Source organism: Siphateles boraxobius, unplaced genomic scaffold (genome assembly GCF_051911475.1).
Source record: "Siphateles boraxobius isolate OS27281-9 unplaced genomic scaffold, OSU_SipBor_1 166, whole genome shotgun sequence".
Lineage (NCBI taxonomy): Eukaryota > Metazoa > Chordata > Actinopteri > Cypriniformes > Leuciscidae > Siphateles > Siphateles boraxobius.
Window position 1 is genome coordinate 188,363 of NW_027508773.1, and position 26,088 is coordinate 214,450.

General features: G+C 46.3%; 1 protein-coding gene across 1 annotated transcript; it reads right to left on the reverse strand.

The window, feature by feature from the left end:
* Positions 1–4,930: 4,930 nt before the first annotated feature.
* LOC143740089 (transmembrane protein 100) lies at positions 4,931–7,870 on the reverse strand. Its single transcript, XM_077232167.1, has 2 exons — positions 7,672–7,870; positions 4,931–7,570 (listed from the first exon to the last, which is right to left on the reverse strand). The coding sequence occupies exon 2, from the start codon at positions 7,482–7,484 to the stop codon at positions 7,080–7,082; it is 405 nt and encodes a 134-aa protein (XP_077088282.1). The 5' UTR covers positions 7,485–7,570; positions 7,672–7,870; the 3' UTR covers positions 4,931–7,079.
* Positions 7,871–26,088: the final 18,218 nt, after the last annotated feature.

Below are 26,088 nucleotides of genomic sequence, written 5' to 3' on the forward strand. Positions count from 1 at the left end.
CCAGGTCCGCAAACCATACTCGGGCCGGCCAGTACGGGGCTACCAACAGTAGACTGACCCCGTCCCGGTGAACCCTTTCCAGAACTCCTGGGAGCAGAGCAATCGGGGGAAATGCGTACAGACGTGACCTCGGCCACGCCTGTACCATAGCGTCCAACCCCAGAGGGGCTGGATGGCTTAGAGAGAACCACAGTGGACAGTGTGATGTCTCTTTAGATGCAAGCAGGTCTACCTCGGCACGACCGAAATGTTTCCATAGGAGCTCCACCACCTCGGGGTGGAGTCTCCACTCCCCGGGCCTCGGCCCCTGCCTCGACAGGATGTCTGCCCCCTGATTTAGATACCCTGGGTTATAAATCGCCCTCAAAGAAAGAAGCTTCCCCTGGGACCATAGAAGGATCTGGCGAGCCAGCTTGTATAACGGGCTCGAACGCAGACCACCTGGTGATTTATGTAGGAGATCACTGATGTGTTGTCTGACCGAACAAGAACATGATGACCCCTCAGGTCTGGGAGGAAGTGTTTCAGGGCCTGAAACACAGCCAACATTTCTAGACAATTTATATGCCAAGAGAGATGATGGTCCTGCCACAGACCCTGAGCACTCATGATTGCCCCCCAGCCCGTGAGGGAGGCATCAGTCGTTAGCGTTACACGACGACAAGGAGCTCCCAGCACGGGCCCTTGAGATAGGAACCAAGGTTCTTTCCACGTGGCCAGGGCGCGAAGACAACGTCGCGTGACCCTGATCATCCGGAACGGGTTTCCCCTCGGGGAGAATCCCTTGGTCTTGAGCCACCACTGTAACGGTCTCATGTACAACAGGCAGCAAGGAATAACGTTGGACGCTGCTGCCATCAGACCCAACAATCTCTGAAACTGTTTGACAGTGAGTGACTTGCCTAGCTTTGCTTGTTTGACGGCTATAAGGATCGAAGTGATACGAGCAGGAGACAGGCGTGCCTGCATCGTCGTCGAATCCCAAATATACCCAGAAAAGTGGTCCTCTGAAGTGGAGATAGCACACTTTTCTTGGCATTGAGCCTCAACCCCAGTTTCTTGATATGAGCGAGAACGACATCTCGATGCCGAGCCGCCTGATGCTCCGATTTAGCTAGAATCAACCAATCGTCGATATAATTTAAAATGCGGATGCCCTGGAGTCGCAGCAGAGCCAGAGCTGCATCCATGCATTTCGTGAAAGTTCGGGGAGACAGTGCTAGGCCGAACGGAAGAACCCGATATTGATACGCTTTGCCCCCGAAAGCGAACCTCAGGAACTTCCTGTGTTGTGGAAGGATGGAAATATGGAAGTATGCGTCCTTTAGATCTATCGTGACAAACCAGTCCTCGGATCTGATTTGTGACACGATCTGTTTGAGAGTAAGCATCTTGAACTTGAGCTTCCCTACTGTACGATTTAACAGACGCAGATCTAAAATTGGACGTAACCCCCCATCCTTTTTCGGAACGATGAAGTACCGGCTGTAATAACCTGACTACCTGCTGGGAGGAAGAACTCGTTCTATAGCCCCCTTCAGCAGAAGAGTTTTTACCTCCTGTTCCATAACCAGAGCCTGCTCGGTGCCCACCACTGTAGGTCGGACTCCCCTGAATCGAGGCGGACGAGACCTGAACTGAATAGCGTAACCCTTTTCGACTGTCTGCAGGACCCAATGAGATAAATTTGGAAGGCTTTTCCACTCTGCCAAAAAATCTACTAAGGGTACCAGCCTCTCGAGGCTGGCCTCTGGAATATTTGGAACTGCAGACACAGTGCCCTGTAACAGCGCACCGGCAGGGAACAACTGGTCTAACAGCTCTGGATTCCTCCTTAGAGGGAGCGACCGCCCCTCGGGGAAACACGTGCTGGGACCGTCTACGCCCCGGCACGAAGGCGGGGTTGGCAGAACGGACCCTCGAGGGCACCGAGAGAGAATGGGCACCGTGTAATGCGGTGAACTCCTTTCTCTCGCGGTGGGGAGTACCCTCAGCATCCTGACGCCAGAGACGTCAGGACTTCTTTGACGAAGCCTTCTTGGCCATAATGACTGTCCTCAGATCAGCCTTACCCCTCGAAGACTTCGTCTGAGAGCGCCGTGTCTCGTCACAGTTTTGCTGAGGAGGAGCACGAGACGCGACGCTCTGTTTCTGTTGCGCCTGTTGTGAAGAGCTGGTAGACGGCCGAGGCTGCCCCCGCCCAGCAGCCCCGGAGATGTGTACGCGAAGGGGAAGACATTTTTGGAGCGCCGCCACCTGCTTCTTTTCTTCCTGAAACCTCTCGATGACAGAATTTAACGAGTCACCGAAGAGGCCAGCAGTTGAAAGCGGGGCGTCCAGGAGGAAAGTTTTCTCCTTCTCTTTCATATTGGAGAGGTTTAACCATAAATGTCTCTCCGTGGCCACCAGGCCTGCCATAGAACGGCCCACTGACTTGGCCGTCTCCTTGGTGGCACGGAGAGATAAATCTGCTGCCTGACGAAGCTCTCTAATCACGTCGGCACTAACCTCCTCCCCTTCGCTCACATCTTTAAACAGATCAGCCTGATACGCTTGAAGTATCGCCATGGTATGTGGGCATGATGCTGCTTGACCCTGCCGCCGAATAAGCTTTGCCCACCAAAGCCGAAGTATTTCTTAAGAGCTTGGTGGGCAATGCCGGTGTCTTAAAGGACGATGCCGAATCAGGAGAGAGATGGGGGAGAGTCTCCTCAGCCTTCGGCATCGCCCCATAACCATAAATCTTAGCCCCAGATATTTTGGAATACGTGGAAGTCTGTTGACTAAAAATACGTGAAGATACAGGTCTTTTCCAGGACCTCGACAACTCAGTGTGGAGGTCTGGGAAGAAAGGAAGACACCGGCGCGGAGGCATAGTGCGAGAAGGCAAAAATCTTTCATCTAGTTTAGATTTTACTTTAGACTCCTGCCTATCAGCTGGCCACGCAATGCTTAATTTTTCCACAGCTCGAGTGAGCACCTCCATAAGGTCCTCACTGGCAGGAGACTGAAGTGACGAGTCCCGAGTCTCTAGTGTGTTATCAATACTTTCAACATCCAGCTCCTCAGAACTGGATAGTTGAAGAACAGGTGCCTCAGCCTGGGCGGAAGAAACTGCAGCGCGTGCTTCCGAACCCGGGACTGAGGCACTGGATCTAACAGGTAAAGGCTGAGATAAGGCAGAGCCCGTCTCAAACCCCTCTGTTAGATCCATCTGCGATCTCCACGACAAGCGCCGCCGCTCTGCCTCGACAGAAGCGGGACCCGAGCCGCGGGGAGCGCGCACCGAACCGCCCTCCTCAAAGAGCAATCGGCGGGAGCGCAGCATCCGTAAAGGAAGACGCTCGCAATGCTCACAATCAGTCCCCTCGAGAGCTTACTGGGCATGCTGCACTCCTAAACAAGCAACACATAGTTGATGTGTATCCCCGCCAGTAATGAAGCGAGTGCAGGGGAAAACACACTTTCTAAACTGTTGCTTGCTCGCCATAATGATATATAATTTTTTATAAATATATGAGAATATATAAGTGAAAACTCCTGCCTAGTGACAACTAATGACAGACAAAACACAGTATTGAATGATTTCACACACACAGAGCGCTTGCTGAAGTAACAGAAGCTGATGCGCTTGTGTTTTGGGAGTGCTTTATAGTTTCCTGGTCGATGACGTCACCCGCCTACTACGTTCTGTCTCGACATTGGATTGATTTCATACGTGCTTCATGACGCACTCACGCAGGTTCGTTCCCACAGCGTTTCACGCAGCTCGAGTTCCCTGAAAGGGAACTTAAAGTTTACTTCTGTTACACTTGTAGTACACTTAAACGTATTCTTTTTAGATGCTAAAAGTGGGCCAATTTAGTCCCAAGCAATATTGAAATAGGACACTTACAAGTTTACTAGCACATTGACATTAGTATACTAACTACATAAAGTATACTTAAAAATATACTTGAACTTTGAAGTTGAAGTATTCTTCTTTTTTGTAAGGGATATATTACTTTTTAATTATTTTCCTTCCAGTTTATTTATTTTAAATGTTCCTTGCATGCCCTGATGTTGTAGAAAGTAATCACTGAAGTTTTTCCAAGGTCCATTTAATTTTGTTTATTTCAGTCTCATCTTAACAGTTCTACCAGAAAGACTCGGGAGAATAAATACTGTAACAATAAATAGTAAATACATTTATTGATAGCCCAGCAAGCAATAAAGTTATTTGGCGTAGGCCCCTTCCATAGCTCGCAATCTGAGGGTCCGGACTCTGCATTTCCTGCCTGAAGACGAAGGCAGGGGCGCAGCCGATCCCCTGGGAGGTATAGGAAGGAACCATCTTGGAGGTGGTGGGGAGGGTGGAGGTAAATGAAAGCGTCAGCATCTCCAAACTCAAACATGTGTAAGTACCGGTCTTTTATACCGCAAGTATTAGACACGATTGGATAGATGAGAAGGTAATAAGTGACGTAGCGATTGAGTCTTCCTGGCAGAACTTAACGCTAAAGCTTCCATTTTGAGGAGGTTGGTAAAATGGGACACACTGCGCATGAACTGCTTTTCATAAATGCATGTGACGGAAAGCCTCAGCACTTCCGATGGAAGATTTGAGTGGTGATTACATCAACATACTGCTAACCCAAACCATAAACCTAAACACTACAATGTCCAAAACAGCATTATTTCAACAGTGACAAAGTGCGGGGGTTTTCTGCGTGTTAAATACAGTAATTTGCAGCATGGTGGCATTTGTCTGATCTTCGGCACATTGGGTTCAGGTTGTCAAGAATGAAATCTACAAAGCTTGTTTACACATTGCATTCTTCCATTTAATACAATTCTTTAGTCCAAAACTGAAAGTATAAATACATCTATTTACAATAAGATTCACATAAACAATATGCATAATTCTAATGTATATCTGCCCCAAAAATAAAGTACTGAAACAGAATAGAAAGTGAAATACAGGGAGTGTCATTTCAATCACTAGTGTTTTAGCCTACATGTAAATATGTGATATTATTTTTTTATTTATATTTGTCTGTTTATTATTTGTGTTTTGGATCATGTGTGTCCTTAATAAAATCTTTGATAATCTATGAGAATTCATTTTAGTGAGAAAGATGTTGAAGCAAATGCACAGTCTTATAATTAAAAATATATTGCATACTTTCAGCTGGATGTGAATAAATCATGTCTGATTAACATCAGAGGTCTGGGCTGGTATATTATGAACGAGGTAGATCTGTCTCTAAAGTCTAAGAGAGGGTGAATGTAGATGATTTTTTCTAATTATTCCAGAATCATAATCTGTATCACAGCGTCTCTCATAATGAGTCATACTATAAAGTTGTTTTTTTTAGATACCTAGTATTTCACAGTCAAATATGCTACACCAAATGAAAGGGATGAAAATGGGTGCATGTTAACAAATGTGCAGAATATGAGTCACACAGCAGCTTCTCTGGGCTGGTGTATGACGTCGCAGTTTCTGCCACTGCTCTCACACTTATTTTATTCCGAGCACGTAGTGCTGCTTCCTGACGTTTTTTCTTAATGAATCCTCCTCCTTTCTCTAACTCACCCAACCACTACTTTTCCTCCCTCGCTCTCACCACTGATTTTTTCTCTTTGTCTCTCTCTCTCTCTATTCCTTCTTGCCCGTAATGGTAGAATCACAGATATTGTCACATCAGCCTCACGACTGCCGAAACACGAGCCCCTTCTGTTTTAGAAGGCAGAAATATTTTCACTTACAGTGATTTTATGGGTATCTGTAAACATGCACATAAAACGTATGTGTGACAGAAAATGTATAAGGCTTTTTAAAAATGAAAACAGTTTTTCTTCACAAAACCTAGAGGTGGATGATACAAAAATATCTACTGTTAAAATACAGGCACTCAGAGAACACATACAAACGGCTGGCAATTTTTCTCACAGAGAAATATACAAAAATACATATCATACAAATATATAACATATATAAGACCAAAAACATTAATACAGTACCTAGCAAAAAAACACTCCTTTAACACTCCAAGACTGAAGTACATAAACAGTGCAAATAGATCCGAAGTATTGAACCGAAATACGGATCATTTTCACATAAGCAGAATTTTCTAATTGTACCACTTTTCACATGTCAGCAAATCAGGTTCATGTTTAGGTTTTTCTACTACACATTCAGTGGACTGGCACTGGTTTGCTGCTAAGATGTCAGTAGATATGATCAGATTCATGTCTTGAGTTACAGTGTGCAGGTGAAATCATGTATTACTCACTGTTTTACAGAAATACATGCAAGCATGTATAGGAACACACACTGTCCCCAGATTTCACTTTGCAGTCACTTGACAGACAAAGCGATAGGCAATATCAAAATAACAGTCTGGAACTTCAAAAACACTTCTGCGAGGCAACACAAATATGTAAGCGTGCACAAATTTCACTCCAATCATAGTTGAATATGAAAAATAATAATTCTGTTCATTTGTCATGCAAAACATAAGTTCACATTATCCAGACCTTTTACATTTGACTTGGCATAAATAAATAAATAAATAAATGAATAAATAAATAAATAAATAAATAAAAGTAAGTCCTGGCACTCACTGCAAACTGCATGTGATTTAATCATACATGATGTACATGTTAACATATTAAGTAGCTGTAATTCTTTTATCAATGTTCATATTTCTTTCAAAAAGCCTTCCTCTCCTAACCTGCAGTCAGTTGTACAGAGATTTACATTATTTTCTTTTGCATCCTCCTTTAATAAACACGTTCAAGATGAAAGCAGGGAAAGTTGCAGCATTATCAGGGACTCTCTTGTTTCTCCAATGACCCAACCATATTATTTCTCCAATCCATAAACTGACACACACACACAGAGATCCTCCATGGCCCTTGTTCCTTTGTGATTTTTACCTAATAGAAACATGAGTCTTCATATATTTGCCAGTGTACTGTCACAAAAATGTTTCCACAGGCCATCAGTGAAAGTGAGGAGATGTTACAGACAACTTACCATCAAACTTAGCCAGCGGATTAGGGTTTTTTTCTTTCCAGAACAGCAGAAAAACTCATAGCGTGTACAGTTCTGAGCTGAAGATGCCGGCCTCCTTCTTCTCTCTCCTCCGGGACCGATGAGCCTTCCAGCAAGCGGCCGCTACCAGCAGCAGGACGAAGCCCAGCACCAGCAGAACCAGCGACACCACTCGGGTCTGGGGCAGCGTGTTGAAGCTGAAGGTGACGCCACTGCCCGCCACCCCGATGACCAGCGAGATCACCCCGAACGGGAACACACACCGGTACCAGGACTCCTCCGTGCCCCCGGTGGCCTGGGCCAAACGCTCCAGAGTGGACAGATCCTCCGGTTCTCTGGCTGCAGCCGTGGGGATCGAGCCGTCGTGGGACAGGCTGCGGTCGGGGTCCGGCTGAGCCGAGGCTGGGGGCCGGCAGGGCAAACGGCCCGATGAGCAGCCCATGTCACTGACCTCCTCACTGACACCACTGACGTCTCCTCTGGGTGCTGTTCCTCCTCCTGCCGGCTACTTCAGGAGTGAGCATTTGCCTGGGAAGAGGGATATTTCTGGCTGTGATCTATACATAGAGCTGGAATTGGACAGGACGAGTCATGCAGTCGTTATATGCTGAGAAGAAAGGGTTACTCACTTCCCCTCTCAGCCTGCGATGTGTTCCTTGTTCCGGTGCATTTGTTGAGTCTCCCCTGCTTGTAACAGCAGCACATTGTCTGTTTTGCTAGCAGAGTTGACTGAGTCTTCAGAGCAGAGGGGCTGGGAGGAGCCAATGAGAGCAGAGGGGCTGGGAGGAGCCGTCTGATTGGCTGCTTTTCTCCTGATGGCAGATGGTTTGAGAGAGCTCCAAACACGAGTGTTATTGATGATGCAGATCTATCCACAGCGTATGCCACCTACATTTATGTCCATCTCCTGCCCTTTCGCGCTTTTGCTCGTTCTTTTTCTATAAATACATAGAAGGTTTGAATTCACTGAATTCAAAAGACAAAACAACAAGACCTTAAATAATGAATGAATGAATGCATGTGTGTAAGCTTGTTTATAAACACACAGTAGAATAGTATTTTTGCAAAGCCACATTTTCAGTAGCCATTTCTCCAGTCTACTTAGAAAACACTGTTCTTTATACAAAAAATATTTCGGAACATTATACCATATCAAACACTCTTCGAGCCTGGATAGATATTAAATCATATTTTAAAATACCCACCTCTCTTTCCTTGTCTTCTCCAATATCTTTCAACCCTGATTTCCCCTTAACGTTACAGAATATTGGGGTTTCGACATGGCGGAAACTGGGAATATCTCAAATTTCTTGTCTATATTCAGAGGGAACTCTAAAGTCTTTCCAACAGATTGTGGAGCAATATAAACCACCAAAGTCTAATTTTTACAAATATCTTCAGTTGCGACATTTTTTTAAACTAAAGATAGACAAAGGAGAGTTAAGAATGGACATAACAGCGATTGAAGACATTTTACTAAATCCAATCTGTCTGAAGGGTTCGATATCAAGGATATATATATATATATATATATATATATACATATTGTCTAGCAATTGCACCTGCTGCTCTAGCAAGTGCTGGCTGGGATTGAAGAAAGTCTGGGAGAAGGACATTGGTCAAACCATTGAAGAGAATGACTGGACTGTTGTATGTGATAACGTGTACCCTAAATGTACCTCCCTTGGGATCCATGAGCTCAATTTCAAATTCTTCAATAGAATATATCTTACACCGATGAGTATTAAGAGGATGTTTACCAACGCTACAGGCCTGTGCTTCAAGTGTAATAAAGATAAAGGCACATTCATGCATTGTTTTTGGTACTGTGACAAAACTTTGTCATACTGGAAGAAAGTACATAGTGTAATGGAAGATCTTCTTGGACAACACTTCGATATTACCCCAGCTTTGTATTTATTGAATCTTAATGTGAACAGTCTGTTTAAAAAAGATGCAATAAAACTATTTGTTGTCCTGCTATACTTAGCTAAAAAATGCATTTTGCTACTTTGGTCTGCATCACAGCCTCCTTCCTCTAAAATGTGAACATTACAAATCGCTACATGGTTACCACTTGAAAAGCTCACCTACGATAAACATAAAAAATCTGACAGATTCTGGCTCATATGGTCTCACCTTTGAGAATATATAAAGGAACTCCCTTAACAGGCATACCGGACCACTTCTAATTTCTGCTAATTTTCTTTGACTTCCTATCTAAAGGATGCTCTAAGTCAATGTGACCTTGTTTATCTGTGGTTGTTATTATTTTAATTTATTTTACTTATTCCTGTCTTTTATGTTTTGTACACCCTGTAATATGAATAGAACTTTATGTTGTGATACTGTAAATGTTAATTTTCTACTGTGGGCAAACAATAAAAAAAGGGAAAAAAGAAAAAAGAAGAAAAAAAACTGTTCTAAATCATTCTTAATCATCATCATTATAAATAGTTTGGTAATTGATATATATTTCTTTCACTATTTATTTTTATATTTAAAATATTTATTTATATTTATTTTTCTTTCAAAGACACCGAGATAAAAAAAAAATTTATATTATATCATAATCAAGACTATATATGATATGACAATGCTGATATGTTTGTTCTTGGCGTAATAAAAATGCTACACTGCTGCTTCTGCTATTGGTTATTTCTGCTGCTGCTGTTATTGCTGTTGTTATTTTTGCTGTTATTTCTGCTGCTGTTGATATTTCTTCTGCTGCTATTTCTTCTGCTGTTATTTCTTCTGCTGTTATTTCTTCTGCTGCTATTTCTTCTGCTGCTGTTGCTGCTACTGTTGCTGTTATTGCTGTTACTACACTTGGTTCTGCTGTTATTTATTTCTGCTGCTGCTGTTATTGCTGCTGCTGTTGCTGTTATTGCTGTTAATACTACTGGTTCTGCTGTTATTTCTGCTGCTGCTGTTATTGCTGTTAATACTACTGGTTCTGCTGTTCTTGCTGCTGCTGTTGGTTATTACTGCTGCTGCTTCTGCTGCCGCTGCTGCTGTTATTTCTTCTGCTGCTGTTATTTCTGCTGTTGCTGTTATTGCTGTTAATACTACTGGTTCTGCTGTTCTTGCTGCTGCTGTTGGTTATTACTGCTGCTGCTTCTGCTGCCGCTGCTGCTGTTATTTCTGCTGCTGCTGTTATTTCTGCTGCTGTTGCTGTTGTTATTGCTGCTGCTGTTGCTGTTATTGCTGTTAATACATTACATTACATATTCATTTAGCAGACGCTTTTATCCAAAGCGACTTACAAATGAGAACAATAGAAGCAGTTAAACTAACAGTAGGACAACAATACCCAAGTGCTATAACCCCTCTCAGTTTAACTTTAGTGCATTTTTTTTTTTTTACTACTACTGGTTCTGCTGTTATTGCTGCTGCTGTTGGTTATTACTGCTGCTGCCGCTGCTGCTATTTCTGCTTCTGCTGTTATTGTTATTGTTGCTGTTGCTGTTGCTGGAAAAAAAGGTACGCTTTTGTACCTAAAAGTTGGTGAGTGTGTCTCTGAGTGAACTGGCTTGGCTGTTGGGTGGATCGCTGAATCGATTGCTCCTGTCTGCCTCGCTGCCTGCTGTGCTGTGAGTATTGTCTGCTTCGAATGCTGTAAGCTCTGTCTAAGCCTCGTATTAGCTTCGTATTTCTTTCTGTTTTGAACCATGATTTACTATCATTTCTAATTGTTTATACTACTAATTACAGCTTACTGTTCATTCGCTAGCTTCCGTTATTCATAGCACGACACACTAGTAACTCGCTAGTCTTTTAACGCGCCACCCGTGCGCTCAGTTTATTTATTTATTTTTCTCTTGCGCGCCCGCGCCTCTGAGTTGATAAAAGCCCAGGTGAGTAAGAATCAGTCAACAAACACGGTGAGTAATGTCCTGTTATTGTCACCTGCATCTCATGCCACATGTTTAGTATATCCTTCCCCGTCGGTAATATAGTATATATTTATATATATATATATGGGCTGAGTTGAGAGGGGGACGGAGGGGGGTGACTCTTGGATGCCAGAGTCACTGTCGAGCACTCTTGAGGTGTTGTGGGCTAGTCGACGAAACACTGAGGACGGAAGGTGCCCACTTGAAGACCCTAGAGATGTCCCCTACTCAGCTTAATCCAGATGGTTGTCATTGGGGGACCGCACTGTGGTTGCAGCCATTATGTGTGCTGACTGACGCGTGTTAACACTAGACAGAAGAAGATTTACATCACCATATGGAAAGAAGCGTAAATGGATGGAGAAGCATAGGTTACTGTATGTCTTAGTTGGTGCTTATCTTGGCGAAAGCCGGGTACAAATCAGCATGAAGTTTTAACATCTACTCTCGTGTAATGGAAATCATTATATATGTGATAAATGCAAGGAAACAGTCAGGCTGACGGAGAAGATTTCAGAACTAGAGACACGCATCCAAACTTTAATTGAGGATAGTAAGTGTGCTAGAGCTTTAGATACCATTTTGGATGCGCCTAGCATAGTGAACCCTTTACATGATTCGGTTCCGGCTGAATTATTGCCTGTGCAGCAAGGCAAATGGGTGACAGTGAGGGATCGCTCGAGTCGCGGATCAAAAAACCACTCTTCCGTTCCGATTACCACAACAAATCGATTTGCCCCACTCAGTGAAACACCGACAGAGAATTCTGTTGATTGTGCCCTGGTAATTGGCGATTCTATTACACGGAACGTGAAAATAGAGACACCAGCCAGCATAGTCACATGTTTGCAGGGAGCCAGAGCGCCTGACATCAAAGCAAATTTAAAAGTGCTGGCTAATGCTAATTGTAAATTCTCTAAGATTATTATTCACGTCGGCACTGATGATGTTCGACTTCGCCAGTCGGAGATCACCAAAATTAACATTAAAGAGGTGTTTGAACTCGCAAGTACGATGTCAGGCACAGTAATTTGCTCTGGCCCCCTTCATATCCGAAGGAGTGATGAGAAAGTTAGTAGATTGTGTTCACTCAATGGCTGGCTGTCTAAGTGGTGTCCACAAAATAACATAGAACTCGTAGAAAATTGGAAAAGTTTTTGGGGCAAACCTGGCCTGTTGAAAAGAGATGGAATTCATCCCTCCTGGGATGGTGCTGCTCTTCTCTCTAGTAATTTGGCTCATAGTCTTAGAGATAAAACATGACAATCTGGGGCTCAGGTCAGGAAGCAGACAAACTGGCTAAACCGACCGTCTGCTAGCGTCACCAAGGTCAGATAAATCCCATCACATAGAGACTCTTTCACCTAGATATCATCATATAGAGACTGTGTCTGTTCCCCGAATTTGGAAATACAAAAAACTTCCAAACCTATCTAAGGTTAAAAATTTAATTGATGTTCAACAAATAAAAAACAGATATAATACAAATGAGCAAACGATAAAGCTTGGGTTGCTGAATATTCGATCCCTTACTTCAAAAGCACATATTGTTAATGATATGATTTCAGATTATAACCTAGATGTGCTGTGTTTGACAGAACCCTGGCTAAAACCAAACGATTACATTACTTTAAATGAGTGCACCCCGCAAGATTACTGTTATAAACATGAACCTCGTCTGAAAGGCAAAGGGGGAGGTGTTGCTGTAATTTATAGCAATATTTTCAAAACCACTAAGAAATCTAGTTTTAAATGTACTTCTTTTGAAGTGTTGGTGCTTAATGTAAAAATATATAGTGTAAACGATAAATCACGTTTGAGAATTCTGCTGGCAACTGTATACAGGCCACCAGGGCACCATAAAGATTTTATCAAAGAATTTGCTGACTTTCTATCAGAATTAGTATTGGCTGCAGATAAAGCACTAATTGTTGGTGATTTTAATATACATGTACATAATGAAAAAGATCCATTGGGATTGGCATTTAAAGATATTGTAAACTCAATTGGAGTTAGACAACACGTGTCAGGACCTACTCATTGTCGTAATCATACTCTAGATCTAATATTATCACAAGGAATAGATGTTGATGTCGTTGAAATGCTGCAGCAGAGCGACGACATCTCAGATCATTATCTAGTCTCATGTAAATTACATTTAGCCAAGGCTGCAAACCCGACTCCGTGTTATAAATATGTTAGACCTATCACTTCTGCCACGAAAGATTGTTTATCAATAATCTTCCTGATCAGTTTCATCATCTCAGCATCCCAGATAGCTAAGATGAATTCGATATTGCAACAGAAACTTTTAACTCTCTCTTTTCCAGCACATTGTCAGGATACAGGCACAGCGGCAGAGGTAAGTGAATTCAAACGTGAGTTTATTTACAATGATTCAAGTGACAAGGTGAATTGGCAAGGTTCAGGTGAAGGTGCGGTGACGATCACTACGTGCAGAGCGGATTCCAGGTGAGCAGATCCTCCTTTAGTTAGCTTGACGTGAGCAGACACTGTTCATTGATACGTCTCCTTTTCTATTTCAGATACAGTAGCGGACACGGAGATCTCGGCGGGTACGTGGGACACTCAGACGAATCTCCAGGACTCGGGGAACATGGGACCAGGCAGGACTTCTGGGAACAGCGGGACAAGGATACAAAGCTGAGTATTTCAAAGGTGAGTATACGTTACGTGGTGGTTTTCAGGTTGACGTGGAGACTTCAGGAGACAGAGGATTATGGTCTATTCCTGTTGGAGGCTTGACAAAGACTGAAGTGTGCATGGGTGTTTTGTAGAGCTGGGTGATGAGGTAATTGATGGTGCACAGGTGTGAGTGGTTAGTATTCCGGGTGAATTACTGGTGAATGAACCTCCGGTAAAAATTGGCAAATCCAAGGAACCTTTGCAATTCTTTAACAGTCTGTGGGGTTGGCCAGGAAGCTATCGCCTTGGTCTTGCGATCGTCCATCTCTACTCCTTTTTCACTGAGTTGATAACCGAGGAACTCGATTGCGGTTTGGTGGAAGGAACATTTCTCTGCCTTAAGGAACAGGGAGAATTCACGTAGCCGTTGGAGTACTAGGGAGACATGTCGTTGATGTTCCACTGGATCCTTGGAATAGATTAGAATGTCGTCAATGTAGATTATTACGAACCGATTCAGGTAATCTCGGAAGACTTCATCCATGAAGCTTTGGAAGATGGAAGGAGCGTTTACCAGACCATATGGCATAACCAAATATTCGTAATGGCCTGCTGGGGTGATGAACGCGGTCTTCCATTCGTCGCCTTCTCGAATTCGGATGAGATTATATGCGCTTCTCAAATCCAGTTTGGTGAATACCTTAGCCTCTCGAAGTTGTTCCAGAGAGGAAGGAACCAGCGGGAGTGGATAGCTGAACTTCACGGTTATCCGATTCAGGGTTCTATAGTCGATACACGGACGTAGTCCGCCATCCTTCTTAGGGACAAAGAAAAAACTGGCAGCAGCAGGTGATGTGGAGGAGCGGATATAACCCTGTTTCAAGGCTTCTTCAATGTACTGTTGCATGGCTCTTTTTCGGGGATAGACAGGGAGTAGATTCGTCCCTTAGGGATGGGCTCTCCTCGAACGAGATCGATGGCACAATCCCAGGCTCGGTGAGGTGGTAATTTGGCAGCCTCGACTGGATTGAACACATCTGCAAACAGAGAGTAACAGGTAGGGATGGACACTGACAGGCTTTCTGTGGGGCTTTCAACGGAGGTTGAGTTCACTGGAATGTTGCTGGGTATGTTAACGATGGGCGTGATCGCGAGTTCGGCGGTCCTGGACGCACATTTACAACCCCAAGTCAGTATTTTACCAGATTTCCAGTTGATATTCGGTTGATGTCGTATAAGCCATGGGCGGCCAAGGATTATAGCAGTCTGACTGTTCTCTAATTTGAAAGGTTCAAATAATTCATGGTGTGTGTCTTCGACACCGAGGATGACAGGTTTGATCTGAGATGTGACATACCCCTGATTTATGGTTTCACCCGTCACTGCATGGATGGAGTACGGTCTGGTGGTGGCTGACTTCTCGAGCTGGAGTTTTTGACAGAGCTGTCCGGAAATGAAGTTTCCTGCCGACCCGGAGTCCACAATGGCTGTGGCAGAAACATGGAAAGTCGTGGATTTTAGGATCACTGATATCGTTAATGGGGCTGACACCGAATCGGTCGTAAAGACAGAACTCACAAGCATTCTGGGGGGTCGAGTTGGACATGACTGACGAAAATGTCCTCCCATTCCGCAATACACACATAATCTTACTTATCGACGTCGGGCACGTTCCGCTGGAGACAGTCGGTGAGTATCCACTTGCATCCTTTCTCCACCTGCTTCGGATGGACCTTCCGCGGGGTACTGAGAGGTACTAGTGGGTCGTTGAGTTTCGAGATAGCAGCCCTGAGATCGTTGGTGCACGCGGAGAGCTTGCTGGATAAACTTTTCCACACCCAGGCTGTCATCATATATTGCCATTTGAAGACGGAGAGCAGGATTCAAACCACGTCGGTAGACAGAGATGAGCGCCATCTCGTTCCACCCACTTGCGGAGGCTAGAGTGCGAAACTCCAATTAATACTCAGAAACCGATTTTCTGCCCTGATGCAGCTGCAGTAGTTTGTCGCTGGTGGAGGAATAATCAACTGGTCGCCCGAAAACTTCTTTAAAATGGTCTACGAATTCCTGTACCGACGAGGTAACAGTGGGTTCCTGTAACCACAATGTTTCAGCCCATCTTAAAGCAGTCCCGGATAACTGTTGGATTATAAAAGCAATCTCCGATCTTTCTGTGGGGTACAACTGGGTCTGCTTTTCCAAAGCGAGCGAACACTGAAGCAGGAACCCGTTGCAATCCTCCGCCCGACCCGAGAATGGCGCTGGACGTGATGCTGGGTTTGCGAAGCAAACCATAGAAGAAGTGGGGCCTGCGGAAGTACTGAGCGTCGGCTGACTGGAATTCACAACAGCGGTTGTAGGTTGTACAGGATTATCACCATGGCGGGTAGACTCCATCGCGCTGTTTCTTTTCCTTTGTAGGTCAAGCCTTCTGTCAGGATACAGGCACAGAGGCGGAGGTAAGTGAATTCAAACGTGAGTTTATTTACAATGATTCAAGTGACAAGGTGAATTGGCAAGGTTCAGGTGAAGGTGCGGTGACGATCACTACGTGCAGAGCGGATTCCAGGTGAGCAGATCCTCCTTTAGTTAGCTTGGCGTGAGCAGACACTGTTCATTGATACATTTCCTTTTCTATTTCAGATACAGTAGCGGACACGGAGATCTCGGCGGGAACGTGGGACACTCAGACGAATCTCCAGGACTCGGGGAACATGGGACCAGGCAGGACTTCTGGGAACAGCGGGACAAGGATACAAAGCTGATTATTTCAAAGGTGAGTATACGTTACGTGGTGGTTTTCAGGTTGACGTGGAGACTTCAGGAGACAGAGGGTTATGGTCTATTCCTGTTGGAGGCTTGACAAAGACTGAAGTGTGCATGGGTGTTTTGTAGAGCTGGGTGATGAGGTAATTGATGGTGCACAGGTGTGAGTGGTTAGTATTCCGGGGAGAGTGATCTTTGAGTGGTGGATGGGAATGAATCTGATTGATTCCTGACACACATTAGACGCAGTTGCTCCGCTGCACTTAAAGAACATTAAAGAAAATAGTCCAACGCCGTGGTACAACGAGCACGCTTAAGCCCTTAAGAGAGCAGCCAGAAAAATGGAGCGCAACTGGATGAAAACAAAACTAGAGGTATTTCGGATTGCATGGAAGGAGAGCTCGTTTGCTTACAGAGAGGCTTTAAAAGCTGCTAGATCTGCTTATTTTTCAACCCTATTAGAAGAAAATAAACATAATCCTAGGTATTTATTTGAAAAAGTGGCTAAACTAACAAAAAAGAAAGCTTCAAGCCCTTTGTTTCCAAGAAACAAAGCAGTAATGACTTTATGAACTTGTTCACTTATAAGATCGATAATATCAGGGACAAAATTATAACTATGCAACCTTCTACTACAGTATCGCATCAGGGAGTGCATTATAGTGTCCCTGAGGAAAAAATGTATTCATTTGTTGCCATAGGAGAGGAAGAATTTTGCAAAATCGTTAACTCATCTAAATCGACAACTTGTATGTTAGACCCTATACCGACTAAACTATTGAAAGAGATGCTTCCAGAGGTCATAGATCCTCTTCTCAATATCATTAATTCGTCTTTGTCTCTAGGATACGTACCAAAACCCTTTAAGCTGGCTATGATTAAACCGCTTGTTAAAAAAACGCAACTTGTGCTAAATGTTACGCTCTTAGATGTAAGAAAGAAATCCCTAATATCTCTAGTCTTGGCTACTGTATATAGACCTCCAGGGCCCTATTGTCATGATTCTGCCCTCGTGTCCTTGATTTTCTCTAGTCTTGAGGCAGGATCATGACAGAATCATGTTTTGTGTGCAAGCACATGGTCTTGTGTTTTGAGCCATGTGCTTGTGTTGTCTCGTCACGTCACCCCGCCCCCTTGTTATCCTCGTCTCATCATTATTGTCTAGTCAGTTTCACCTGTCCTTGTCTAGTCAGCTTCACCTGTCTTTGTCATTAGTGTCTCCCTATTTAATCCCCTTGTGTTTGCTGTCCTGTGTCGGTACATTGTCTAACTTTGCGTGTTAATCCCTGTGAGTATATTGTCTAAAGACCTGTTTAATCAGTATTGTGAGTTTGTTTCCTGTCAAGTCAGAGTCTTTGTTTGTCATCGTGTCTTAGTCTTGTTATACTCTGCTCCAGTCCTGTTTTACCCCCTCGTGGGTTTTGTTTTCTGTTTTGGTCCAAAATAAATCATTTGAGTGTCATCTGCTGTCTGCGCCTGGGTTCTCCTTCCATCCTCATGACAGAATGTACCGACCAGAAAAGAACCCAGCAGACGTTCAGTCCTTCTCCGCTGATCTTCAGCCTTCTGACCCGGAACTGTGGTGGCGCGTGGCTATCTCTGACAGTTCCAATGGCAAGCTTCCTTTCCCTCCCCAGGGTGAGTTGACCCTGAAGAGGTACGCCCAGGTTGTTGAGGAGAGGAGGTTCTTCCTGCCGGAGACCCTGGTCAACCGCTACCTCGTCGCGGGTCTCAAAGTCCTCCCTCCCCTTGCTGAACGAGAGAGTTTGGTCCGCCGTCCGTTTCGCAACATGGTGGACTACTTGTCTCGGAAGGAGCAGCCAGGTCCCCCCGGTTTTTCACCTCCTGCCACACTTCCAGTCATCCCTGAGGGTCGCATGTTAGCCGTCGTGACACAGGAGGACCAAGCGTCTTCCACCCTGACTCCCGATCCATCACCCGTGCCCGTCAGCCCCCGTGGAAAGCGTGGAAGACGTTTGTCGTGGGAGTCAGCGTCTGAGTCGTCCTCCACGGAATCCCCCTTGCCTGCGGTGGAGTCGCCAGCACCTGCTTCGTCTCCCTCTTCGCCCCCCTTACCGGTCTCAAGCCTGGCTACGGACTCAGCTCCGCGACCCAGAAGGAAGAAGAGGAGGAAGGGAGCCTCTTGTCCTCCGTCTCTGTCTCCCCCTGAGTCCGCGATCGCTGCCCCAGAGCCCGCTACTTCAAGCGCCGTCAATGAGCCCGCTACTTCAAGCGCCGTCAATGAGCCCGCAACTTCAAGCGCCGTCCATGAGCCCGCTCCAGCAAGCGCCGTCCATGAGCCCGCTCCAGCAAGCGCCATCCATGAGCCCGCTCCAGCAAGCGCCGTCCATGAGCCCGCTCCAGCTAGCGCCGTCCATGAGCCCGCTCCAGCTAGCGCCGTCCATGAGCCCGCTCCAGCTAGCGCCGTCCATGAGCCCGCTCCAGCTAGCGCCGTCCCAGAATCTACTGAGAGACTTGCGGCCGATCTAGCCGCAAAAGAGGTTCTGAAATCGGTTTCTGCTCGTCAGGAGATGCCCATCTTCCTTGCTGCCAAGACCCTCTCTAATTATTTGTCTTGTCTAGCTAAAATCCTCGAAGTCCCTGTTTGTCCTGTCTTGTCTCCAGCCCCCGAGCCTGCCGCTGTGATCGCTGCACCCAGTCCTGCCCCTTCGCCTGCTATGTCCCCCGTCAGGAGTCCCGTTTCCTCACCCTCTGTCTCTGAATCTGTTGCTGCTACCACTGAAGCAGTATCCCAGTCTGTCTCCACTAATTCCCGGACTGTTTCTCCGTTCGTCCCTGTCTCCACCAGCCCCCGGACTGTTTCTCCGTTCGTCCCTGTTTCCACAAGCCCCCGGACTGTTTCTCCATTCGTCCCTGTCTCCACCAGCCCCGGGACTGTTTCCCTGTTTGTCCCTGTTACCACTAGTCCCCGGACTGTTTCCCCGTTTGTCCCTGTCACCACTAGTTCCCGGACTGTTTTCCCTGTCGCCACTAAACCCCGTACTGTTTTGTCCAAGTCCCCCCCTCGTGTGTCCCCCTCCAAGCCAGCCCGGATTCCTCGTTCCCCATCCTCATCCCGTGGACCTAAGACCCCCAGCACACCCATTCACCCTGGATCACCCCCCATGAACTCTGTGTTTCCTCCACCACCTCTTCCTTGTTTTTTATTTTTAATGTTTCATCCTAACCCGGTTGTTGTGTTTTCGTGTTTGCCATTAATGTTATTTGTCATGTTTTGTTGGTTTGTGTTGATGTCTCAGTCTGTCATGTCCCGTGTTTGATGTCCCCTTGAGGAGCGTCTGGTAGCCGCTCCTTAAGGTGGGGGTTCTGTCATGATTCTGCCCTTGTGTCCTTGATTTTCTCTAGTCTTGAGGCAGGATCATGACAGAATCATGTTTTGTGTGCAAGCACATGGTCTTGTGTTTTGAGCCATGTGCTTGTGTTGTCTCGTCACGTCACCCCGCCCCCTTGTTATCCTCGTCTCGTCATTATTGTCTAGTCAGTTTCACCTGTCCTTGTCTAGTCAGCTTCACCTGTCTTTGTCATTAGTGTCTCCCTATTTAATCCCCTTGTGTTTGCTGTCCTGTGTCGGTACATTGTCTAACTTTGGGTGTTAATCCCTGTGAGTATATTGTCTGAAGACATGTTTAATCAGTATTGTGAGTTTGTTTCCTGTCAAGTCAGAGTCTTTGTTTGTCATCGTGACTTAGTCTTGTTATACTCTGCTCCAGTCCTGTTTTACCCCCTCGTGGGTTTTGTTTTCTGTTTTGGTCCAAAATAAATCATTTGAGTGTCATCTGCTGTCTGCGCCTGGGTTCTCCTTCCATCCTCATGACACCTATGCTGATTTCCTAAAAGAATTTGCAGACTTTCTCTCAGATCTATTGGTCAATGTCGATAAAGCAATAATTGTTGGAGATTTTAACATACATGTAGATAACACAAAAGATGCGTTAGGGGCTGCGTTTACAGATTTATTAAACTCCTTTGGCAAAATGTCAGTGGTCCCACTCATCGTCTAAATCATACACTAGATTTAATTTTATCATATGGAACCAATCCAACTGATATAGATATTATACCACAAAGTGTTGATGTCACTGATCATTACATGGTAACTTGAGCATCAGAAACACAATTGTAAATGTACAATCTTTTATGGTGTATTATGATTCACCCTCAATTATCGCCCCTCAAGAACAACTACACCGCTTTAAAACTATAGGACAGGAAGAGTTAAATAAACTTATCATTGCATCTAAACCAACAACATGTTTATTAGATCCAATACCCACTAAACTACTGAAAGAAGTGTTACCTGTAGTGGAAGAGCCTCTTCTCAATATTATTAACTCGTCTTTATCTTTAGGTCATGTTCCAAAAATATTCAAGCTGGCAGTAATACAACCTCTCATTAAGAAACCGCAGTTAGATCCAAATAACTTAGCAAATTACAGACCCATCTCAAATCTTCCATTTATGTCTAAAATACTAGAAAAAGTTGTGTCCGCTCAATTGTGCTCTTTCTTGCAAGAAAATGATATCTATGAAAAATTCCAGTCGTGATTCAGACCGCATCATAGCACAGAAACTGCGCTAGTTAAAATAACAAATGATTTACTTTTAGCTTCTGACCAAGGCTGTATCTCAATACTAGTTCTACTCGATCTTAGCGCTGCGTTCGACACTATCGATCATAAAATACTCTTGGATCGACTACAAAACTACACTGGTGTTCAGGGACAGGCATTAAGCTGGTTTAGATTGTACTTATCAGACCTTTATCATTTTGTCTGTTTAAATGGGAAAAAAATTGAAGATAACGTCAGTAGACTATGGAGTGCCGCAAGGATCGGTGTTAGGCCCTCTGCTATTCTCAATATATATGCTGCCACTTGGTAATATTATAAGAAAACATGGAATTAATTTCCACTGTTATGCTGATGACACTCAATTATATATTTCATCACGGCCAGATGAAAACACTAACTTATCTAAATTGACAGAGTGTCTTAAAGATATAAAATGCTGGATGACGTGTAATTTCCTGCTATGAAATTCAGATAAAACGGAGGTATTACTTATTGGTCCAAAAAACTACCCACAAAACCTCGTACAATACAACTTTAATGTAGAAGGATGTCCTGTTACTTTATCCACTACGGTAAAAAACCTGGGTGTTATACTAGACCACAACTTGACTTTCGAAAATCATATTTCATATATTACAAGAACAGCCTTTTTCCACCTTAGAAACATTGCTAAGCTACGTAACATGCTATCTGTTTCTGATGCAGAAAAGCTAGTTCATGCATTCATGACATCGAGACTAGATTACTGTAATGCTTTATTAGCTGGTTGTCCTGCATCCTCAATAAACAAGCTGTAGTAAGTGCAAAATGCAGCCGCTAGAGTTCTTACTAGATCAAGAAAATATGATCATATAACACCTATTTTATCATCTCTACACTGGTTACCTATTAAGTTACGTATCAATTACAAAGTATTCCTACTGACCTATAAAGCCCTAAATGGTTTAGCTCCTGTGTATTTAACAGACCTTGTATCGCCATACAATCCATCGCGCTCTTTAAGATCACTAAATTCGAGGCTTCTGGTCATTCCTAGGATATCTAAGTCCACTAAAGGAGGGAGGGCGTTCTCGCATTTAGCTCCTAAACTCTGGAATAGCCTTCCTGATATTGTCCGAGACTCAGACTCGCTGTCCCAGTTTAAAACTAGATTAAAGACGCATCTCTTTAACCAAGCATTCACTTAATGCTTAACCTTTAATACTACTGCTAAATCAGTTCGAATGCATTAACATTATGAACATCAGCTATGCTAATTATTTCCCATCTGCCTTTCTGCTGTTATCTCGGGACGCTAGTCAGCGTTCGTCAGCTCCAGTTTGTATCCAGCCTCTCACGGAGACTTAGATGCCCCAACGCCTGTGAAGAGACGACTCGACGCCTGAGAAGAGACGACTCAAAGCCGGCGATATGTTATGCCATAAATTAATACATGATTAACTAACTGTATTTTTCTATGTACATTTCCGAAATTTCACTTTCTGTAAAGCTGCTTTGAGACAATGTGTATTGTGAAAAGCGCTATACAAATAAATTTGAATTGAATTGAATAACCTAGAATACCATCTAACACTTGATGGCTGCTCTGTTAAGTCTTCGTCGTCAGTTAGGAACCTGTGTGTGTGTGGGTGTGCTCTTTGATACCAATCTTTCATTTGAAAGTCACGTGGATAGTATCTGTAAAAGCGCATTTTTCCATCTTAAAAATATATCTAAATTACGTCATATGCTCTCATTGACAAATGCGGAACAATTAGTTCCCTTTCAGTCGATAACGTCGGACGTAGTCGACGCGACTGAAATGGGATCACGCTAGGGAGCCTATCGTCTTCGAGTATTATTGAACGAGCCAATACACATTGGCGTGCGAGATTTGCATCTCACACTCCGCCCCGCAGCGCGGGTATAAATACGGAAGTGGATGCACGCACCATTTGCCTTTCGCTTCGGAGCCGAGCTTCATGTCTGGATCTGAAGAGTGTTGTTGTACAACGAGCGAGTGTGTCGGCGCTTCTTTGGGAAGTCTCTCCTGGTGTCGGTGGTTACAGCGCGAGTGCAGCGGTGATCGCGAGCTTCAAGCTCTCAACTGCTGTTTTCACAGCAACCAAATTTCTGTTTGTGTTTGTTTGTCTGACGGTCGGTTGAGGGCGAGAAAGTGAGTGCTTCACTGGCACAGGGTGCACCATTCCTGTGTCAGTGTTGCCGCGGTCATTCCCCTGTGTGCTCCGGCACTGGTGAGAGGTTTTCACTTCCTAAAAGAGCAACACGGGTGCGTTTGCGTCTTTTTCAAGATGTCATTCCGCCCGTGCGTTTCTGGGTGCGGTCGTTCCCTGTCTCTCTCTGATGGTCACAATTGTTGTATCACGTGTTTGGGCTTACAGCACGCTGAGGCAGCTTTTGTGGACAGCTCATGTTTTCACTGTGGGAACATGACTGTCGCAGTGTTGAGGGCGAGACTCGCCTTCGTCCGCGGAGAGCGAGTCCCCATTGCCATGCCCCACCCCCGGGTGCTGCATGGGATGGGTGACCGGAGGGTAGTGTTGGATGTCCCGCCCGGTAACCATTCCCTGTGGGCTCCTCACCCCTCCCTTCCACTGCTACCATTGGAGCCTCCGGTGTTATCTGCTGGTCCATCTGTAATGGGTGGGCCAGCGGTTCCACTCGGGGCTCCCCTGGGGGACAGGATGTCGATTGCAGCATCGGAGGGTGAGCTGATGTCTGGAGATGACGACTCGGCTGCGTTGTCTCCCTCCGGGAGTTCAATGTTGCCCGAGCCGGATCCAGAGTTATCAGCTATGCTGAAACGGGCCGCCGAGGCTGTCGGGCTCGAGTGGAACCCTCCACCGTGTCCTGTTCAGTCTCGGTTGGATGATTGGTATCTCGGGGCGGGCCGTGCTGGTTCTCAGCCCGCCGCCCCAGTGCCCTTCTTTCCCGAAGTGCATGAAGAGCTTACTTGGTCGTGGACGGCACCTTTTACTGCTGAAAACGACTTGAGTAGTTCTTCCTCCCTCACTACCCTTGTCGGAGGAGCGGTGAAGGGTTATGAGGCTATCCCTCCAGTGGAGCGGTCTGTTGCGACTCTTTTATGTCCAACGGCCGCTGCATCCTGGGTGGGGGATCCTTGTTTCCCCTCGCGGGCCTGTGAGTTCGCGTCAGGATTGGCGGTCAGAGCTTACAGAGCTTGCGGGCAAGCCGCTTCCTCTTTGCATGCCTTGGCGTTGTTGCAGGTCTACCAGGCCAAAACACTCATGGACATGCACGAGGGTAGTTTGGACCGGGCGCTCGTGAGTGAGCTCCGCACCGCCACTGACCTCGCCCTCCGGGGTACGAGTGTCGCGGCGTGTGCGGTCGGTCTAGCGATGTCCACTTTGGTGGTCCAGGAACGCCATCGTTGGCTCAGCCTGGTTGAGATGGCGGATGCGGACAAGGTTCGGTTCCTGGACTCCCCAATTTCCCAGGTTGGGTTGTTCGGCGACGTGGCGGAGAGCTGCGCCCAACAGTTCTCTGCCACCCAGGTTCGGACGGAGGCTCCCCGACACACCCTATCCCGGCGGCCCGCTGTTGCCTCCACCCTGCCGCCGGAGATAGTCCCTCCGCCCGTTCGTCGCCGAGGGCGCCCCCCTGCCGCTGCCTCCGGTTCCGCGGGGTCTCCGCAACAGCCTTCACCCAGGCCCCAGCGTAGAACCAGCAGCAGGCAGGCCGCCCAGTCTGTCTCAGTCACCGCCCAGCCAGGGGGCGAGTGTAAGAAACGTTCCTGAGACAGGCCACCCAGGGATGGAGGGACTAGCTCTTCAGATGGTTACCGTTCCACCATTGGTTCTCCGGAGTCCAGTGGTACCCCAATTGTTAGAAGAGCGAATTTCTCCATCCCTGGGTCCCAAGAGGGCGAGGCTGGCGGCTTGCGACCCCGTGGAACAGCCTTGCTCCCCCCAACCCCCTCTTGTTCGCCAGCCCGCAACACGAGGCGGTCGAGGACCCGGTCATCCGCCTTCTCTCCCGTCCTCTGTTGCCCCGTGGAGACAGGTAAGTGCAGCACGGCTCACTCAGACCCCGCTTCGGGCCGCCCACGGGCCTTCCGAGCCGGGTCCCTGCCCTCCACCGCGCTGCCCCACCCCGGGTATGCCTGTGTTACCCTTGGTCCCCCTGGTTCGGTTCGTCGAGGCCTGGAAAGTGCTCTCCAACCCGTCCGGCTGGCTCCTCCGTACCATCAGGCTCGGCTACACGATTCAGTTCCGCCGGAGTCCGCCCAGGTACAGTGGCATTCGCCACACTTCAGTGTCGAGCGAATCTGCTCCTGTCATGCGCGCGGAGATCGCGGTCCTGCTGGCGAAGGACGCGATAGAGCCGGTGTCGGTAGCCGATATGAAGGCCGGCTTTTACAGCCCGTACTTCATTATACCCAAGAAAGGGGGTGGGTTACGACCAATCCTGGACCTGCGAGTCCTGAATCGGGCCCTTCACAAGCTCCCGTTCAGAATGCTGACGCAGAAACGCATCTTCCAATGTGTCCGTCCCCAGGATTGGTTTGCAGCGATCGACCTGAAGGACGCATACTTTCATGTCTCCATCCTGCCGCGACACAGGCCATTCCTGCGTTTCGCGTTCGAGGGTCAGGCGTATCAGTACAAAGTCTTACCCTTCGGGCTGGCCCTGTCACCCCGTGTCTTTACGAAAGTTACGGAGGCAGCCCTCGCTCCCATGAGAGAGCAGGGCGTTCGCGTTCTCAACTATCTCGACGACTGGCTGATACTAGCTCAGTCTCGGGAGCTGTTATGCGAACACAGGGATTTGCTGCTCCAGCGCATCAGCCAGCTGGGTCTTCAGGTCAACTGGGAGAAGAGCAAACTCGCCCCTGTGCAGAGGATCTCTTTTCTCGGTTTGGAGCTGGACTCGGTCCAACACACGGCGCGCCTCACAGAGGATCGCGCCCGGTCGGTGCTGAACTGCCTGAATTTTATCAAGGGCAGAACAGTGGTTTTTCTGAAACAGTTTCAGAGGCTCCTGGGGCATATGGCAGCCGCAGCCGCAGTTACGCCGCTCGGCCTGCTTCATATGAGACCACTCCAGCACTGGCTTCGCGACCGAGTCCCGAGGTGGGCGTGGCGGAGAGGCACGCTCCCTGTGAGAATCACCGCGGCCTGCC

Bases quoted from the DNA above. Each gene is read 5' to 3' on its own strand.
- LOC143740089 (XM_077232167.1), bottom strand. From the start codon at position 7,484: ATGGGCTGCTCATCGGGCCGTTTGCCCTGCCGGCCCCCAGCCTCGGCT.